Raw genomic sequence first — 20566 nt, forward strand, 5'->3', positions numbered from 1 at the left:
TTTTAATTTTGTTTTAGATCTGAGATGCTGTGTTTTTACAAATCGTTTATTATCTTAGTGTATTGGCTCCTTATCAGTGGTGTTTGATGATATTTTAGAGACAAAAATTATGAATTAATTAAGAAAATAACCAGCGCACTAATGAACTGAGCCTTTATCCAGTGGTGCAGGAATTTAACTTGTTTTTGCGCCTTAAACCGGTTTATAACGGTTTTATTCTGCTTATTTTGTTCGGACCGACGCTTTAAGACGCAGGTTTCAAACTCATTTTTAGTTCGGAGCAAAGAAGAACCAGAACATTATGAAAATGTGTGAAATGATCCTCTAAATGTTTAGATTTAATAAACTTCCCTTTAAAATAATGAAATTTCTTGAGAATAATAAGAGGAATTTGGGACGTTGTTTAATGAAAAACATCTTTTAGATGTTAGGAGGAAGCTGGACAGAACCCACACAGACACAGGAAGGAAATGAAGTGTAATTTCAGCTCGTTGCTGCCATCTAGTGTTGAGTTTCAGTGTTTGTGTCACATTAAAGCAACAATGAAATCATTTCTTTCTTGAGCTAATGAGACGAAATAATGTGATAAATATAAAATAGTATAGTAACATATAATAGTATTAACATATAAGAGAAATCTGTTAAATTAAAAGTTAAAAAGGGGCTGAAAACTAAAAAGAAGCAGCTGACACAGACCTGAACATGAAGACTTGTTATTATTTGTTCTTTTTCCTAAACTGAAGAATGAAAAAGTCTGAAGTCGTGGATCTGGATGATCTGATCTCACGTGTCCGTGTATCTCACTGTTTTTTCTAAACTGCCTTTACATTATTCAAAGCTCCTCCTCACACGTTGAAGATGAAGAAAAGGCGCAGAGAGGAAGTTTGTTTGAGAGCTGAACTCTTGACGCGTGACATCCAGCCCTTGAAGGGGGGGTGGCACGGACGCACAGCTGTTGCCGGTGCATTGTGGGATTGGTTTCCAGCAGCAGCACTAGTAGCAGTGGAGCTGGTGCGCCGCCGTTCACTCTGCACCACCACCTCCGCCCGCACCCTTCAGCTTCCGCACAGCCGCGCGCCTCCGCCGCAGATAATTCCCGCTAACGGAGTCTTCGTGCATCCTCGGGAGTCATGTCCATGTTCGGCGTCGTCGCCAAGCAGCTCAAGTCCCACCCGGCGGTAAGTCTGCGCCGTTTAATCATTATTAATTTAAGAAATGATATGAGATAAACGACCCGGTGACATTGAAAAGTGTCTCTGTGAAGAGCTGAGAGCGTGCGTAAAGGCGCGCACACGTTTCCTCAAAATCTCTCCTTTTGATTCTTAATAATAATAATAATAATACTAATAATCGTGTGATAATCTATTAGTAATTTATTTATTTCTGTATTTATCTGCTCACGCCTCAAACCTTTAAACGCCCTGGATCCTGTTTTGGTTCCTTTTATGTGACAAACGCGATTTAAATTTCAAATTCCTCGACAGATGAAGACACAGATTCGGTTATTATCACGACGTTAAACCCACATTATTCTTCTCTGTGGCTCAACATCCACATCATTACACTCATTTGACAGATACGTGGTTATGTTTTGGTGTCATTGTTATTTATTTATTTATTGAAGCCATAAAAATCTTCGAGTCACCTGATCTGATCTGATCTAATCAGCTGGTGGATACAGAGGGATAGAAAAAAAAAAAAAAAAAAAAAACAAATAATAAAAGAAAACACGCGTGATTTCCTTACAGGGGAGCTCGGTGTTGGCACGGCCATGCGCGCAGGTCTCTGCAGCACGTATGTGCCCGTATAGACTCTATATCGCTGAGTCGAGGCCGAAGCTGAGCGCGTTACAGCGCGTTTATCCAAGGACGACGAGGTGAAGCAGTTTGCTTTACGGCAGCTCTCATATTAATAGAGCAACGATGGAAATGTTTCTCCTCCTCAGTGACTCTTCTGCCTGAAACATGATCCTTCATTGTTGTAGTTGTTGTGGACACAGGCTCCTTTTACCCCATGAGGATAAATCACCTCCTGTCTTCATTTAAATATCAACATTTATCTTTAAGTTTTGGGGGAAAAACTAAACTCTGATAAGATGAAGATGATCTGAGTGTTTGGTTCCTTTTTTTTCTCATCATTTTCGCATCATTTTCAGTTTGTTTTTGTGTCGTTTATTGTGTGTTACTGTGCAAATATGATTCATTAACAGATTATTACAACAACCTGGTTTTTGTTTCTGTGCTTTGAAAGATTTTTAACTTTTAAAAGGGTCACGTTGATCCTGTAGTTCTTCCTCTGACTGTTTTAGAGTCTGGACTAAATAATAAATGTTTACTAAATAATGAGTGAACAGGTCGTATCGTATCTTTTCCTGGTCGATCATCAAGTTTACCAGTGATTTAAAGTAGTTAATTTATTTAAAGTTAAACTGGAGAGACATGAACATATTTACCCGCATAATAAATAATAATAAATGAAGTTTTTCTAGTTCTGATGAGACAAAATTCCAGAAGACAAGTCTGAATAAGACCAGTCCCAACAGGACAAAAAGACAAGAGAGGAGACACGGAGACAAAGACTAATTAAGACCAGATCAGATGAGACAGGAGATAAAAAGTCAACATTAACGAATTTAACTACAACAAACAAAAAGATCCGTGAACACAAGTAACTGCTCAGATTTTAAATAGAAAACCTTTATTTGTCCCACGATGGTGAAATAGTTTACAACAGCAACAAGAACAAGTATTAGCATTTATTGAAAAGTAATGAATAATTCTGCACATATGATGAGTTTCAGATGTTTGTGTTGAGTCTTTTTGTCCTTTTCCCACCAGCTGATCCCGCTCTTCATCTTCATCGGTGGGGGGGCCACCATGAGCATGCTGTACCTGGGCCGTCTGGCTCTGAAGAACCCCGACGTCTCGTGAGTACCTGAAGCCCCCGCCCGGCCCGGTCCGGTTCAGCCCGGTCCGGTCCGGTTCAGCCCGGTCCGGTCCGGTTCAGCCCGGTCCGGTCCGGTCCGGTTTGGTCCGTTTACGTATGAGCGCCAGCGTTTACGTGTTTTCTCCTCCCGTCTCCTCCAGGTGGGATCGTAAGAACAACCCAGAGCCCTGGAACAAGATGGAGCCCAACCAGCAGTACAAGGTACGAGGTTTCTTCTCCGAGTGTTTCTCCGTAGAGGACGGGACGTACAGTCGCCTCTGTCTTATCTCGCCTCAGAGTCCAGAGTGTCTGATTACTGATTGTGTGTTTTTTTTTTCCCTGTGTTTGCTTCCAGCTGTTCACAATTAACATGGATTACTCCAAGCTGAAGAAGGACAGGCCAGATTTCTAAACCTACGTCCACGACAGGACGAGCAAATGCACTTTTTTTTGTTTTTTGCCAAATAAAACAAATGAATGTTTTACCTAAAAGTGACTATAAATAAACCAGACAACCACCTGCTGTAATAATCTGGGGATCCATGTTTCTGTGTTGTAAATTATTAAATAATATTTTAAACCTAATGCGTCATGTTTCATTTTCAACGTCAGATACGTTAGATTTAGGGTTTCACGAGAAAAAGAAGAAATTTAGAGAGCGGTTAATGGTATTTACAGGGATCAGCCACAACATTATGACCACTGACAGGAGACGGGAATAACATTAAAACCATCCTGTGGATCTTTTTGGATTTTTGGATGTTACTTGGACATGAGATGGATGCACACACTCTCAGAAGACCCGTGTCCATTCTGTGGTGAATCACAAACCTGCACAAAAATCAGGAAGGTGGTCATAATGTTATGCCTCATCAGTGTAGAATAAAAAAGTTCCATAAGTAGCTTGGGATCTTAACACAACATCTCAATGAGGTCAAAAAATGATTTCAAAATCTGCTAAACTGTTTAGGAGGTGGTCATAATGTTATGCCTGATCGGTGTACGAGCTGAATATACTGTGTCTTTGTGAGGCCGTCGATTGTGATGACTTCTAAACTTTAATTATTTCCCATGAAAGCTCTGTGCTGCAGTAGTTACTGAATTCATTAATAATTATACAATGAAGGTCTCAGTGAAACGCCAGCACCGTGTTTAGTGTAGAAAAGGAACATGTTTCTGTGTTTCATGAAGGGCTGATAAAAAACGAGAGTGAGCTTTAATATCTGGTGAATGAGTAACTGGAGGGTGGAGAAACTTTTTAGTTGAAACTGCCCATTAACCAAACAACTAACCCTTTATGTTCTAATGCTCTAAATACACGTCTAAGGGCAAGATGCCATATATGTTAAACTAATTAATCTCCATGAAAAAAAAAATAAAAAAACTTCTGACGCCCTATATTAAATCTAGGATTGAATTTAAAATTTCCAAGTATTTCGATGAGAAAACAAAGGGTTAATCTAGATTAAACACTATAATTTAAACAAAAGAATATTTTTTAAAATATTTCTTTATAAGTGTTTATTATTATAAATATGTTGTTTGCCTCATAGCTCAGTTTCTAGGGTGTAAATATTACATTTTTAAATCAAGAAGCTCTGTTTTCCCTTAGAGCCTCCAGCTGGTGGCGCTTTAGGCTGAAACCAAAATGACCACTTTAAATTTACATCGAAGAAGAACAACGCATTCTCGCGAGATTTCACTTGAAAATGACGCGGGACCTTGTGGAAACAGAGTCCGTGGATTCACTGTCACCGTTGGACTAAAATAGAGACTTAACTCCTCATTAGTGATGTTTTTCTAGATTAAATCGACATTTAACCGCGATATTCTCGGTTCAGTTTTTTTTAAAAGACCTAACTGGGAATAATCGGCTGTTTTTAAACAAGCCGTTGACTTTTAACGTCGCTGTTTTGACCGCTTGTAGCTAATCAGCTGATCGGGTAAAACTAATAAAAATGGATCCCACCGAGGACTTGTCCGCTCGGTTTCTCCTGAAACAAATCCTCAGCACGGAGCCGCCTGCCACCCCCGTCACCCGAAGGTAACATTTACCCCGGGAACCGGCTCTTTACACGAAAATACTGTCGCTTCTTGTCACGGATAAATGCTAACCTGTTTGAACCAACTTTATTTAAAAGCTTCTTGTCGCAGTGACGTCATCGCTCTGCTCAACGCTGAGCCCGAACTGGACTTAACCCATAGATAGATGTTTATTTATCATTATTCTGGTTTGGCACTTACAGGAGAAGTTAAGGGGAAATTAACTGAACAACTGATTGTTGTGTTTTTTTATCAGTTATACATCTACAGGTGTAAAAAATACATGTCTCTGTGCCTTGTATTATGTAGACCTGTGTCTTATTTTGTCCTTTTTTGTCTCGTAAGTGCCACCCAGCATCAGAGGAGCAGCAGCAGCGGGAGCCGGAGGAGTTCCAGACTGAGCGCTAAAAATGCTGGTGCCCAAACCCCGACGGAAATCCTGAGGCGAAGCATGAGGAGTAAACTGCACGAGGTGAGGAGGGAGACGTCTGCAGGTCACAACCGAACCCGAGAGTCTCTTCAAGCTGACTCTTCTTTCTTTTCTCTCTTTGTAGACGATAACCAGGAAATCTCTGCCCGCCCCTAAAAGGAGGACGTCCTCGTTGGTGCTCAGGAAGGCGAACAGGCCGTCGACAGCCTCCATGCTGTTCAATGATGAAGACACTCCGAGACACATACTCATGAACATCCTGCAGACGGGTCAGTGCAACTACCTCAGATGTGTCTCGTGTTTGATTGAAAATTGCATCATGCATCATGACCACTGACAGTTTAAGTGAATAAAATTCATGTGGATGACACTTAGACATGTAGCACCCACCTAGACCAAGATGATAATCCCTATTTAAGGCCTTAAAAAGTCTTAAGTATGAGCATCTTTTACATTGTGTGTCTTAAATAGCATTTAGTCAAGTCCTAAATCCTCCTTCCACACATTTACTACCACTTCATCTGCAGCACGACCCCCTCTGACCGCGGCCTAATGTGTTTCTGTTCCTCATTAGTGGGTCTCTTACATTTTACCTGCAGAAACCCTGAAAAACGCTGTTGTGCTCAGACTTTTCACTTAAGTTTCTCCCATGTGATCCAGAGCCTGTGAAAACCCCCGTGGTTCACGATAAAGCTCCGTCAGAGGAGTTGCAGCCGCCTTCAGCCGACACCACCAGGTGAGCAGGACGTCCGCTCATATTTACGGACGGTGTTAACATCAGCAGTTAACCTGTCATGTCTTGGCTTCCCAGTGTCGAGATGTCGGGGCTGGATCTGCCTGATTTAACCGTGGGCAACGCAGTGAGCACCGCGAAGAGACTGGCCAGAAAGAGACCGCGGCGCCTCCTCGACGTCACCGCGTTCGAGAAACGACTTAAAGATGGAGACGGTGAGATTTGTTCCTGTCACGATACGCGATTAATCAGTTAATCGCACGATAAATGAAAACGAACACGATAATTTCGAGGGTTCAAAGAGATCAAGCTTCAAAGATTCAAAGTAGTTACATCATAGTGTTACTGTCTTTGAATTGTAAGGAATTACATTACTTTTAATTTCCAGATGCTGTGGAGGAAACTGCAGAGTTGACCCACAACCAGTCGTCACTTTCTTCAACCAGGTACGTTGAGTAAGAACAAGAATAAATAAAAGTAAGAAACAACAACAATCAAACCAGTTTGTCGTCTGCATGTTGAAAAAGGAAATAGAGGAAGTTGAAGTTTATCTCGTCCCTTCATTTATTTATTTTTTTTCTGTGTTCAGTTCCACGTCGCTGAGTCTGAAGACGCCGTTTGCTGATGTTCAGACTGAGAAACGAGGCCTCCAGAGAAAAGTCTTCCACCGTCGAACCATCACAGCGGAGGAGTTCGGAGCTGCTGTGGTTAAACGTCAGATAGAAGGTGACGATTTAATGATTTAATGATTTCAGTCGTTTAAAAACACGTGAATCAGTGGAGTCGAGTCATTTTAGGATCAGGTTCATACTGGAATAATAACATATAAATAAAGAAAATGTTTCCTTTTTGTTTTAGTCTGAAGAAAAACATTAATGTTCATGTTTTTAATGGACTTTCTTTTTATAAAACGTTATGAATGAATGTTGCAGCTCAGTGCTGCCACCTACAGTTTAGTCCTGGTTCTTCAGGTTTCTTCTTCTTTCTTTCTCGTTTTACTTTGTCATCGTCCTCCTCCTCCTCCTCCTTACTCTTCTTCATCTCCTCCTCAGCCTCTTCCTCCTTCTACTCTTCCTTCTCCTCCTCCTCTTCCTCCTCATTCTTCTTCCTTCTTTGTCTGTTCCTCCCATAGGGGGAGGAACAAGGAGAAAATAGCATCTTCTACATCTATTGTCCTTTCTGATATATTTTCATCTCCTCCCGTCACTCAGGAGGTGTCCTGGAGGAGGAGGAGGAGGAGGAGGTTAAAGAGATGGACGCCAGCGAAGGCTTCACGTTGAGCCTCAGCTGTTTGAACGAACCCAACGTCACCACCGACATCGTCAACTGTAACACGGCCCTGTACGACCAGGGACCCTCGGTCACTATGGAGACGGTGGAGGAGGAGGTGAGGGAGGAGGTGAGGGAGGAGGTGAGGGAGGACAAAATGTTCCAGGAACCTGGAAACGAGGACGGAGATGAGGCTCAGACTGGACCTGAAGAGTCTGCGGCAACATCTGAGGAGGTGGAGTCTGGAGAAGGAGCGAACACAGAGAAGACTCAGACTGAGGTGGAGGAGGTGGAGGAGGAGGAGGTCGAAGCAACGTCTCAGGCTGAGGAAGAGGAGGTCGCACCTGATTCTAAAACTGAGGAGAAAGACGATGAGGAAGATGCAACTGAATCTCAGGTGGAAGAAGTCGTGTCTCAGACTGAAGACGCAGATTCTCAAGAAGACGTCGAGGAAGAGGAGGAGGAGGAGAAGGAGGAGGAGGAGGAGGAGGTCGAAGCAGCGTCTCAGGCTGAGGAAGAGGAGGTCGCACCTGATTCTAAAACTGAGGAGAAAGACGATGAGGAAGATGCAACTGAATCTCAGGTGGAAGAAGTCGTGTCTCAGACCGAAGATGCAGATTCTCAAGAAGACGTCGAGGAGGAGGAAGAGGAGGAGAAGGAGGAGGAGGAGGAGGAAGAGGAGGAGGAAGAGGAGGAGGAGGCTGCACCTGATGCTCAAACTGAAGAGGAAATTAAAGAGGAAGATGTTGATTCTCAAGCCGACGTTGAAGCTACGTCTCAGTCTGAGAAGGAGGAGGAGGAGGAGGAGTCTCAGGCTGAAGGTGAACACATGAGTCGAAGAGCTCGACGCTCTGAAGCTTCACTCATCACGACGAGAACAGAGGAAAGAAGAGATTCAGGTACAGTCAAAAAAATATAGATGTGATGTTTCTCTGAGGGTCTGGAAACAGAATCACTAGAGATCGATATATATCGGGTCAATTTTTTTTTTCCTGGTATCGGCCGTATCGGCCGGTGCATTCGTCGATGCATATATATATATTTTCCCCCGGCAACATTTCCAGACGGGCGCGTCCTCAGGAGACATGTGCAGCCCATACATGGCCCCGCCCCCACTAACAGACGTGTCAAACACTCCTAAAAATAAGAGTCTTTTGGTTAAAAAAAACAAATGGCTACCAAACAAATCACTCAGCTCCAACACACTAGTGTCACAAGCAACAGCCCCAACTTTTACTGTTGTTGTTGTTAGGTAGGACTTTGCTAGCTGTCGTTTTATTTCTCTCTCTGGCAAACCAGTAGTGCAGGTTGTCAATCAACCACTGTCCACAGTTTATATTGGAGCTGTTGTTAAGCTGTTGGTAGGAGCATGTGTTGATGTTAGAGCTGAAGTGTAAAGCTAATGCTGCCTGTAAACTAAAGATAATTGGCTCGTAACATTTGTTATCATTGTGTCATGTGTCGTCATGTTAATGGAGGGTGAATAAGCAGCATTCACTTCAAATATCGGCTCAGAAAAATCAGCAGCACCATCGGCCAATAAATAATCAGTATCGGCCCCAAAACATCCATATCGGTCAATCTCTACTAATTACAGGATCATCTTTTAAAATGTTTTAAGATAAATATTATTTCGGTTCTAGGACACAGTTTTCTGGAGACGGGAAACCAAGAGAGTCGTGGTCTGACTCAAACTTTGAATCCTGACGCGAGTGAAACTTTAAACGAAGATCAAACCGACGCCGATAAAGAAAACTCCTTCTATCCTGAGCTGATCTCACAGGAAGAAGCTGCTCCTCAGGAGGAGGAGGAGGACGACGAGGACGAGGACGAGGAGGAGGACGATGAAGACGACGATGAAGACAACGACCGTCGGTCTCATATCTTACAGCTTTTATTTTTATTAAAGTTCTAATGAGAATAAAACTGATTGTCTTTTATTTCCAAACGTCTTCAGAGATGAAGACTCCGCCGTTCGTCAGAGAGAAGAGGAACTTCTTCCTCCCGGGTCCTTCAGCGTCGTCCTCAAGTGATAAAAATATTCAAGCCGGGTGAGATGAAAACAATAAATGCTAGTTTTTATTCTTTATTTATTTATTAATTATTACTATTTTCCTGCGTCCATCACCTCCCTGAACTCTCAACGTAACAATGGATGAGCAATAACAGTATCGATGCTTTTATTCTGTTGTGTAAAAAACAATATATTTTTATGTATATTCTTAGTATGTTTTAGTATTTTAGCTGTAAATCTTTGTAAATTAAACCTTAAACATGTTACTCTGTTGTACTCAGTGGCTCGACTGAAGCTCGTCCTGCAGCCAAACCGAGGCCGGTGAGGAAGAGGACGGCGGCCGGGGAGAAGAGGAAAAACGCCGGCGTCCTTCCCAAGAGTTACCTCATGACCGTCTTCAAGCACTTCGCCAAAACTAAAGTGTCTGCAGACGTCTACCCCGTCCTGGACTGTGTGTGAGTACACGAACCAAGAAGAAGAAGAAGAAGAAGAAATGTTCTTCTTCACTTCCACCTTTGATCTCCTGTCTCGTCTCCGTCGTCTCTGACAGGATGGAGGTTTTCTTCGAGCGTCTGGCGGCAGATTTGGAGACGTACGCCGCCCACGCCAGGAGGAGAACCATCGACGTGGAGGACGCTGAGCTTCTGTTGAGGAGGTTTGGGTTTTTTTTTACATGATTGATTGTGTAGTTTTACATAAAAGTGTAAAAGAAAAATACTTCTGAAGATGATTAACTTCATGAGACCTGAGCTTTAGTTTCTAATTTATCTTCATTTCTTTGTTTGTGGGATTAGTCGGAGATAAAAACTATAAAAACTAAGAGTCATATTTGAGCAGGAAGAAGTTATTGGAAGAAAATATGTCCTCGTGTGTGGACACAGGGATTATTTATTTATAATAAAGTCACCAGTATGTAACCAAATATAAAACTGTTAATTCTCAGCTCGTTACTATTGATAGAATTTGCATCTTATTAACTAGTTAATGATCATGAATAAACGAGTTTCACCTGTAAAATCTGATCAGATTTTGAACTTTTGTTACGTGATCATCTGTAGAGTGAATCCACTGAAACGATGCCGTCGGGTTTTTACACCAACTAGTATCTAGTTATGAGGATAAAAGTTCAAATGAAGCAGAATAAGAAGCTGAAACAAACCTGAAGCTTCACGTCCACATATGAGGACGCAGGGTCTCAGGAGCTTAAACATGACATTTCTCCATCCAGCAATTTCAATTAGGTGGGAATTTGACTTTTTTTGGCCACTTTTGTGCAGTTGAAGAATATTTTTTTCAGCAACTAAACTAAATAAGTGTTTACACTGATCAGCCACAACATTATGACCACTGACGGGAGAAGTTACTAACATCTAAACCGTCTTGTGACAATTGTGTTCTGCTGGGAAACTTTGGTACCTGACATTCATTCATGTGGATGTTTTTCTTAGACACTTAGACCAGAACAATACACCCCCCCACCCCCCCACCCCCCTGCAGGATGCAGACTGAAACACAAACACACATAAAAACACATTAGGAGCAACTCAAAAAAGTCTTAAAAAGTTTAAAAGCTAATGCTAAGTCTTAAATACAAGCATATCTTACATCGTAGGTCTTAAATAACATGTAGTCGAGCCTTAAATCCTCCCATTTATTACCATTTCACCCCCTCTGGTCCCAGACTTTCATGTTTCTGTTCCTCAGTAGTGGAGCCCCCCCCCCCAGTTTTGTTATTTTGAAAGTAATTCTGATTTTTATCGTACCTCTTGTAGGTCTTAAATTTAACCCATAATGCTCTTAAAAAGGTCTTAAATTTCACTTGTTCAAACCTGCAGAAACCCTGAAAAACACTTAAGGAACAACTTAAAAGACTTTATAAATAATAATAATTATAAAAACTTATTTAAGAGGAATTAATTCTGCATTAGTGACGTGAGTTATTATCTTTACAACTGAACTGAAACTAACAACATTCAACACCCTCAGAAGGCGCATGTCCATTCCTCTGGTGTGTCACTAAGCCAGACTCTTCATTATCATTATCATTATTATTATTATTATTATTATTATAAATGAAGAAGTGAATGTACTGTGGCCTCCTGCAGGGGGCAGGATTGAGCTTCTTGTTTGGACTCATGAGCTGTAACTCATCCTTCATATACTCTGACATTTTAACTTGTGTGTATTTACTGTGTATTTCCAGGCAGGGTCATGTGAACGACAAGGTGCCGGTGGAGGTTCTCATCGAAAAGTATCTTCGCATGGAGCAGAGGAAGCTGCTGATTCCCGTCGCCACCAGTGGAAACGTGGTCGTTCCTAAAAGGAGGAGGTGAATCTTTCAGAAGCAGCTTCATGTTTGATGCTTTTCTCCGTTCGCTGCGTCTCCACCACAGAGTCTGTACATGTATAAATATATTGTTCTGTTTGTGGTGTTTGTAAAGTTTTTTATGTAACACAAGTTCTGCTTTTTTTTGTGTGTTTTTTTTTAATCGACGTGTATTTTTACTTTAATTTCTGACCCTTAGAAACAAAACTTTCTGAAACTAACTCAAGCTGAAATAAACTTCTCACTTTCTTTGGTATCTGTGGTTCATTTGCAGCCAGTGACTCATTTTATAGCAACATTTGCTACATAATAATAATAATAATAATAATAAATAATAAATAAAGACAAACGTCCACTGTGGCATAAATAAAGACATTTTATAAACAGCCTGATTTTTTTTTTTTAATAAAAATAACTTTAATTTCAGCTCCTTTTAGTGTTTAGTTCTGGTTTTTCTGGTTGGTTTTATATCCTCGACTCTAAGTGGAAAGATCGGGAGACAATTTTATTGCTTCTCCTCGTCCTCTTTTATCTTTTCCTTCCTTCTTCCTTCTTCCTTGTGCTTTGCAAATTCATCCCACACAGCCGGACCGGGACGGTTTATTACTGGCTGCATGTTTGACATTGACCTTTAATGAGACTGTACTCGCATATAATTTGCATTTTTAAGAGGCAGGTGTGAATGTGGTGCTTTTATGTCAATACTGGAAAAGTCCTGAGTGCCTCGGCTGGGCCAATAAAGGAGTGAGGATGTGAACTGTATGAGTCCAACCAGATCAGTTCAGTTAATTCCTCTTGGTGGCAAAACAGATGAGCTAATGTAAGGATAAAATCTATATGTGTTTATATTTAGCCATCATCTGGCAAAATAATTTCCCTTGGGATTAATAAAGTTTTTTTTTTTTGTATTTTATTTTATGTTACTTTGTTTGATATTTTTTTAATTTAGTTTTACTATTTTACTTTGTTTTATTTTGTTATTTTATTTTATTTAACAGTTTTATTTTAATTTACTTTACATTGCTTTATTTTATAATTTTATTTGGTTTTATTTTATCATTTTATTTTACAAGATTTTATTTTTTAATTTTTATTTTACTAGATATTATTTTAATGTATAACTATTTTATTTTACAAGATTCTATTTTATAATTTTATTTAGTTGTATTTTATTATTTTAATTTATCTTATTTTACTTTATTTACCTTTATTTTATAATTTTAGTTGGTTTTATTTTATAATTTTATTTTACAAGATTTTATCTTTTAATTTTATTTTTTTTGTATTTTATTTTAATGTATTACTTTATGTTATTTTACAAGATTCATACAAAACATATTTTATAATTTTATTTGGTTGTATTTTATTAATTTAATTTATCTTATTTTACTTTATTTACCTTTATTTTATTATTTTATTTAGTTTTATTTTAATTCACTATAGTTTAATTTTGTGTAGTTCCTCCCAGGCAGCAGGTGGCGCTGTGAGCTCAGACCCATCGTTGCTCCTCAAACGGCTAGCTAGCTAACAACAACAACAACAGGAGACTCGGGGAAACTAAACCGCTGTAATTTAACCCGGCGCAAAGGTAAGTCTGGCGATAATTAAAAGACGGAAACCAGAAAAATCTTTAAAATATCGCGGTTAAGGCGGTTACGAAGTGAATTCAGCCGCTGTTTCTTCGGCCCCTTTTTGTTTTTTTGTTTGGTTTAGCTTAGCTTCTATGGGAACGAAGGCTAAGCAGCTAGCCTGCTAATATCAGACGCTGTTTCTTTTTATTTAATGTTTATTTTTTATTTTTTTATTTACGTAAAATAAAGCAGCAGTTTTTAAAATCTGTGTGTTATTATGTGTAATATTATCAGGTTAAATATCCGCTTCTGTCACCGCCTTCATTTAACTCAGTGCAAAGTGTTTTCACATCATCTCCCAGAGTTAAAGTGAAATAGATTTAATAAGAAGCAATATCAAGTTTTGTGGCTCAAACTTTAGGATGTAAAATCATACTATATATTTATATAATGACACATGTTAAGGTTTATGTCCAGGGCGTTTTATTTGTAATGTTAATGGTAGTTTTATGCACCAGGTTTAATGTTTTAAAGGGCTGATGTTGTTGTGGTTTGTTGTGGTTCGTTTTCCTCAAATAATGTTCAACCATTTATAGGACACTCATTAAAAGTCTAAATTTAAACCATAGAGTGATATTGTAGGAGTTTTGTTTTGTTTTTTTAACTTTCATGGAGAAAATCAAGATTAAATAATTCCACATAACATGGCTCCTTGGCCTTAAGTGATGAACAAATGTAAAAACAAATGTATTTAGACCATATGATATATGTGAGAATAAAGGGGTTTTTATGTCCAGTGCCCAGAGTTAAAGTCTTAAATTATATTGAATCAAGTCTTAATCTTAACGTGTACGTAGATTGTCTTTATACTCATGATTTTATATAACCACATTTGTTTACATTCATATACGCACACAGTTAATAGATGGACGGAAATTTTATTTACCCTGTAGTAAGTAACCTATCCAGTGTTTAAAGGAATATATAAAATCTATAAAAATATATATAAAACACACAAGTATATAGAAAATCTACAATATACCAGGTCACATTTCTTCACCTTTTTTCTAGTTTATGGTATATCTCCTATATACTTGTATATTCCTACATATTTTCTTAAATATTTTTTGTATATTTCTGTATAACTACATTTTTGTAGATTTTATATCAACCTTTATGCATTATACCTCACTACACTTTTAAATTTTAAATTGAAGAGGTATATCCATCTTTTATTGTAACTGTGTGAGAGAGATTTATATAATAATTATAAAAGCTAAGATCTGATTCAACGTTAAGGTTGAATGTTATGTTGAGAACTTGTTTTTCTTGCAGTCGTTGCAGACACTGTGGTTGACTTGTCGTCCATTTCTGCCGAAGTAAAAAGAAAAAGCTGCCGTGCAGCAGTCTTCACGTGGCCTTTAATTTCAGGGTTTTCTCCTGAGTTTGTCCTTTTTTTTCCCCCCGTCTGTACATATCTGGGTTTAGCTGAGTTCACCTTTGCTGCGTTGAAATCTTTCACCTTTGAGCTTCGCCGGTGCCATTTTCAAGCTCTTAGAAAAACAGAAGTGAAATTTACAAAGGTGACAAACTCTAAATTAAATTGTTTCAACTCAACTTGCCGTGGAATCGGTTTCTGGTGTCATGAAACGCAGTCGAAAACATTGTTTCACTCCGAGTAAACTGGGGATTTGTACTGAGTCATAAATACTAGGGACTAGAGACGTCCCCTGATCTGAAACCAGTCGTTTAATGACCCAATCCAGTCTTAAAAAACTAAATTGTCTTCCCTGCGTATTCATAAAGGCTTCCCATATCTCACTTATTCTCCTAAATCAAATGTGCTTTTACTACTTTGTTTTTTGGCGTCTTGTCAACCACCGTTGGAACAGGGGACACGAGAGGACGAAAATATTTCCACTCTCGTGGGGCGTGGTTCGGAGTTTTTGGCAGAGCTTAAATAAATAACCTCAAAAGATCAGACTTGGCTCAAGCTTGATACCAATCTGATAATTTTAGAGATGCCTGGATCTGCCCCAGTGCAGACCTGGACAGTTCAGTTAAATTAATACTTAGTGGACAACTTAGATGATTACATTTATGCATGTGCAAGAGTAAATGTAAGAGTAAATGTGGAGTATTTATAGTGCAACATACTTTGTTTTTTATGGCTTTATTCGGGTGTATGATGCAGTGATGGGCGATATGGGCTGAAAAATTTATGGCGATAACGATAAAACCATGATGAAAAAGATATTAGAATTCCAGTCCATGTTTTTGACTCAGTTTGTTGGTACGTTCTGTCTTGAAAGCTGTAAGATGATCTAATACCAGTCGGCTTGGGTTCGATATATCCATTGCTTGATTTTCTTATTATACAGAACGGAAGCACTGAATGCAGTTTGAAATCCAAGGATATTTACAGCCCAGGGGGAAAAAAACTAAGAATTAAATGTTATTGAGATGAAACGAAGAAACAGGGACAGTTACGATTTCGTTTATTTTGACATATTTATTCATATTTAAACATGTAGAGGGAATTCATTGGCGTCACTCCCAACCGGAGTGTCAAAAACATGGTGAAATGCATCAGTAAATACAGAGATACAGAGATTATCAGATCAAGTTAAGGACAATTGGGCTCAACAATGATCCATACGAGCCACCAAATAACAAATGGTCCATGAACTTAATATTACTTGACAGTAAATGTGAACCACAACACCAGGTTTCTGTGTCTGGATTCCAGTTGTTTCTTCTAATGCAATGATCCATTTACTTCTCTTTTATTTGGCAAATATCTGTAAAAAATATAAAATATACCTCTGACTGCTTTTCAAACCTGTTGGTTAAGTCAATCACACAAGTTTAGACGCTATTAAAGCCTGTGATTCAAGCTAATGCTGCTAATTTCCATGTTCAACTGTCACTTCCTGCCGCTCAGTGGTCGTAACCATGGAGACCTCAGCTTCCTGTGACGTCACGGTCGTACCCTCTATTTAAACTGTAACGTACGTCAATAGCAGCGCAATCATCTTCCGTAATAGCTGTTGCGACATTTTTTTTTTCACATTCAAAAAAAATCGCTAAGATCAGGGACATTTTTGGGGACAGTTTTAGCCAGAGGACAGTTCGTCCAAAAACAGGGACTGTCCCCAGAAACCGGGGACGTCTGGTCCCTCTAATTCACCAGAGGATGTGGCTGCTTCCTCCTCCCTCATTTGCTGGATCGTGTTGTATTTCCGGCTTGTGGTTGTACTTCAGGTGGTGGGATAAATTTGTTGTGTTGCTATTTTTTTATTTATTTTTTTTTTGCAAACCTTTTACATGGGACACATTTGTTCCACACCCACCTCCTGATATCTGATTCATTGCCTTGTTATTGATGATTTTGCCTCGTTTAGCCACACATGACACTACGCCGACGATCAACTAGTGTTTATCACATTAATGTTGAGATGGAAAAATTCTCGTTGTTTTTAACGTAAGTTATCACACATTCCTAGTATGATGTGTAGCTAATGTGCTGGATAATTAGCTTTTATATGAGCGTGATTTCTCAGGCTAATAACTACATGCAGCGTTTTGCTTTGTATTATCCTGAGTATTTTCTCTTGGAGGTCAACACCGAACGAAGCAGGTGACCAGAGACATTAGATATGTATTGAGGTCCCTCCTCCCTTTAACCTCCGACGCCCGGGGAAGTGTGAAGGCTTTTTTTATTTTTTTTTAGCTAGGAAGCACAGGCAGGAGTTGAAGCCTTGGTGCTAATCCTTTCTTTTTTCTCGCCCTGTCAAATCCCCTTCGGTGTAATTGTGGGTTCTGCACCGAGTCGGGGGGTTGAGAGCGAGTCGAGCCGATCGGCGTAGCAAAATCAATAGTTCATACCTCTCTGAGATTGAGTTTTTAAGGGACGGAGAAGCTCTGCGGACCGAGGGCAGAATATGAAATCGCTCTGCCATCGATCCCCGGGCCCTGTACCAATTATAGTTTTTAGGGTTTGTCCGTGACTCGCTGTCGTCCGCAAAGACCGAAGCTTTGGAAAACAGACGTTGTGTTCACGGACACTTTGACAAGCGCTGCCAGTTTTTTTTTTTTTTTCATCACCTCCCAGTTGGAAATTGCCGTCTGAAATGCCTCAATACCTCCGGCCTTTAATTTGGAGCAGAGATGGATTTCTGCTTTTCTTTTATTTTTTTGTTTTTCACGTGGGAGTGAAATGTCGAGAAAAAGCATCATGTTTGTAACTGCCACTGTTTGCATCGTATTTCCTCATATTTAGAAAAAAAAACATGCTTTTCTTTCTTTTTGTTTTAGTTTTCACCAACAGAAGGACAAAATGTGTCCTTCGTTCTGATTTGTAGATTTCCTGTTTTTCCTTCCTGTTTTGTTTTGTTGGATTTTGATTCAAGCTCCGATCATCAAAGTAAAAACCTTTTTTTTTGTGGTCTGACGTAGATAATTTGTGTGTGTTTGTGACTGATTGTCGGGTCAAAGTTCAGCTGACGACCAGACCAGACATCTCGTCTGTGACCTGCTGCCGTTTTGTGTTGTGTTCATGGAAACTGAAGCATCTTTGGTCGAAGCTTCTTCCAGATATTGATCTGTGTTTTGGTGTGTGGTTGGTTAGAACTGATGCCTCACAACAACCAGAAGGTTCTGGGTTCTCTCCCGCTGCTCCGTCTTCTTCCCACCGTCCAAAGACATTGTTCATTGGTGATTCTAAATCTGATTGGTGCCCTCGTTGTATCCGGGACAAATGATTACAGAAAATGAATGAATTAATGAATGAATCCATGGGTATCGTTAAGGTTTTATCCGATACTGGACCCAAACCGGTGCTTTTGAAACGGTGCTGGTGGTTAAAAAATGAAAAACATTTCTCTTTATTTGAGATTAGTGGGACCTGAGAACTATAATAATTAAGCATCGTCTTTGAACAGGAAGTAAGCGCCTGTCCCTAAACCCTAAGTTTTTATCAGATATTTATTTATTGTGATGCAGCAGCAGTTGGCACTGAATTATCTCCACAGTTGGAGAAAACTCCACCATTAACGATGACTCTCGTTCTTCTTTCCCTCCTTTCGCCATCGTTCCATTTTTCCAGCCTCGCCACCAAATTGAGACCAATTAATCTAAACCCAGGTATCCAAGGCTCCAGGTGACAGAAGATGTTTCGTATTAATTCAGGTCGTCTTTCGCAGAGCAGTGAAACTAGAGCTTACCGGCCTAAACTAAACATCAGTAACTTAACACGACTTGGTTTTCGATCGGTGCTTCACCACAACAAAAAGCTCTTTCTCTATTAACCAGCGATGCCCCCATTACGTTTTTTTCCACCCCCTGATCCGATACCAATCTTTTAATATCAGCATCGTCTGATCCGGGTCCAGATCTGATCTTAAATGTACGAAATTTCATCCCCTGTGGATTCATAAAGTCTTGTCTCCTCCTACATGTTAACCATTAATCTGAAATCTTTCCACGGTGGCGTGATGAGAAGAAGCCGGGACCCCGTGACCTCCCGGTGCTTCCTGCACCTTCATCCCAGTCACCTGTCCCCAGACTTTGTCTTTGATTTCTCTCTCCTGCCTCCGTTCGATTCCTTTGTCTCTATCTAACCTCTTTTGGTGGCAATTTATCTGGTGAACGGTTCCACGGGGCCGCGCTCCATCTTTCATTCCCTCCACCTGTTTTTCCATTTGGCTTCTCTATCACTTTACTTTTCATTTTCTTTCCCTGCGTCTCCTTCTTTTTCATCTCCTGCTCTCTCCATCTTACCCCGCGCTGCTGTCAAAGAGTTGAAAAGGTCAAGGGGGGGTTTTATTCATCTTTTTCCTCCTGAAACTGGTTGTTTATTATTTTATTTTGAGGTTACATTCAGTAAACTATTAGGCATCGAGTCGGCCTGAAGTGTAGAGCAGGAAGCCGAGCTCTCGGCCGTCGCAGCTGATTAAACTCGAGTTTTGTCCCAAATTGAATTTATGGACGGAGACACGAAGACATTAAGAACTCTGTGAAAAAGACAAATACGCAGGAAGAGATGGATGGTGGGTTCAAGGATCGGTGAGGTTGGAAAAAGAAATGGCTAAACGGTGGAAAACGTGGGCAGAGAAAAGAAAGGAGACGAGCGCTGAATGAGAGAGGAGAGAGTTTATGAGTCTGAAGGATTCGACGATTCTTAAAGATTCGTCCTTAACCTCAGTCACAGGATGAAGAAATCCAGGCTGCTGATACGAACTCAGTGAAGTAAATGTGCTGTTTGCATGAGGTTATTTTCTCAATGGTCGAAATCCAGTCGCAATCATTTTAAGTTGCTTTTATCTTTGAAAGAAAAGGTAAAATGAAGTTTTGTTGTTCAGCTGCTTCTGGGTTTTTCTCCAAACAAAGATTTTTGGTTTAAAAATGAGCTGAATAAACCAGATTCATCAGTAGCTGATTATGTTTCTCGTTGGTGTGTTTCACTAGAATCACTGGAGGAAACATTACATTATTTGTTTTGGGCTTTTTTATGGGATTTGGTGACAGTAACTCTATCCTGCTTTTATTTGTCATTGCAACAAAGAAGATATGAGCATCTGTTTGGAGCTGGGTTAAAAAAAACAAAGAAACATCAACACATCCAGAATAAATAACTGCCCCCAGAAAGAAGTGGCACCGTTTCTAGTTGCTCTCAACCTATAATACCAACAATCCTTATTTCACATTTTAAATGGTGATTACACATGAAATTACTTATTTCTGTCTCACGAGCTCTTCTGCAAAAACATAGAACCTGTATTTGAAAAGCTATAGCTAATAATAATAATAATACATTTTAAGTTGTCCATTGGACGGTTTAACGTTGTGGTAGACTGATCATTAGTAACTAGGGTGGGAAAAAATATCATTATGCCAATAAATCGTGATGTCATATGGTTTTTAAATGTCTTAACATCGTCGCGTTTTGGGCCGACGGTGAAAGACTTCCACCTCCACTTTATTCTGAACAAGTGCAACAAATTGGATTAATATTATTTTTTGTTCCAATGAATTATCACTGATGTACATATATACAACGTGTATTTTAAGCATCTACGTAGAATCTTGCCATATATCGTGATATCATGATAGTAGCAACTTGTTTCTCTTTGTTGTCCATTAATGTTTAGGGAATATTTTCCCACTAGTCTGATGCTAAACGTCCTAGAGTTTGGTTTCCTGTAGCTTCATAAAGTCCGTCCTCGTCGTCTCCTGGAGTCGACTGGATTCAGTC

General features: G+C 39.7%; 3 protein-coding genes across 4 annotated transcripts in view; all 3 read left to right on the plus strand.

Annotated features, from left to right (window-relative positions):
- The first annotated feature begins 956 nt into the window (after window positions 1–956).
- On the plus strand, window positions 957–3510 carry ndufa4b (NDUFA4 mitochondrial complex associated b). Its single transcript, XM_047608245.1, has 4 exons — window positions 957–1178; window positions 2838–2926; window positions 3087–3147; window positions 3281–3510. Exons 1-4 carry the CDS (start codon window positions 1131–1133, stop codon window positions 3335–3337), a joined length of 255 nt encoding a protein of 84 aa, XP_047464201.1. The 5' UTR covers window positions 957–1130; the 3' UTR covers window positions 3338–3510.
- Window positions 3511–4628: 1118 nt separating this feature from the next.
- Window positions 4629–11996, plus strand: cenpt (centromere protein T). 2 transcript variants are annotated; one of them, XM_047609258.1, is made up of 14 exons: window positions 4629–4969; window positions 5314–5440; window positions 5523–5667; window positions 6059–6134; window positions 6210–6346; window positions 6520–6577; window positions 6721–6857; window positions 7343–8037; window positions 8080–8299; window positions 9044–9271; window positions 9358–9451; window positions 9696–9869; window positions 9965–10069; window positions 11618–11996. In XM_047609258.1, exons 1-14 carry the CDS (start codon window positions 4884–4886, stop codon window positions 11745–11747), a joined length of 2412 nt encoding a protein of 803 aa, XP_047465214.1. In that variant the 5' UTR covers window positions 4629–4883; the 3' UTR covers window positions 11748–11996. The 2 variants fall into 2 exon arrangements, with proteins under 2 accessions (XP_047465214.1, XP_047465212.1); XM_047609256.1 differs by having other exon boundaries at window positions 7343–8299.
- Window positions 11997–13217: 1221 nt separating this feature from the next.
- Window positions 13218–20566, plus strand: part of LOC125023040 (speckle-type POZ protein) — a 17308-nt gene continuing 9959 nt past the window's right edge. Inside the window, exon 1 of the mRNA XM_047610113.1 lies at window positions 13218–13328. The gene's annotated coding sequence lies outside the window, so the exon portion shown is untranslated. The remainder of the gene's footprint in view (window positions 13329–20566) is intronic.

This window comes from Mugil cephalus, chromosome 16 (assembly GCF_022458985.1).
Source record: "Mugil cephalus isolate CIBA_MC_2020 chromosome 16, CIBA_Mcephalus_1.1, whole genome shotgun sequence".
Taxonomy (NCBI): domain Eukaryota; kingdom Metazoa; phylum Chordata; class Actinopteri; order Mugiliformes; family Mugilidae; genus Mugil; species Mugil cephalus.

Coding starts and splice junctions, on each gene's coding strand:
- ndufa4b (XM_047608245.1), top strand. CDS start 1,131: ATGTCCATGTTCGGCGTCGTCGCCAAGCAGCTCAAGTCCCACCCGGCG. Junction 2,927..3,086: donor CTGAAGAACCCCGACGTCTC/GTGAGTACCTGA, acceptor CGTCTCCTCCAG/GTGGGATCGTAAGAACAACC. Junction 3,148..3,280: donor AGCCCAACCAGCAGTACAAG/GTACGAGGTTTC, acceptor GTTTGCTTCCAG/CTGTTCACAATTAACATGGA.
- cenpt (XM_047609256.1), top strand. CDS start 4,884: ATGGATCCCACCGAGGACTTGTCCGCTCGGTTTCTCCTGAAACAAATC. Junction 6,347..6,519: donor ACGACTTAAAGATGGAGACG/GTGAGATTTGTT, acceptor TTTAATTTCCAG/ATGCTGTGGAGGAAACTGCA. Junction 6,858..7,342: donor GGTTAAACGTCAGATAGAAG/GTGACGATTTAA, acceptor CCCGTCACTCAG/GAGGTGTCCTGGAGGAGGAG.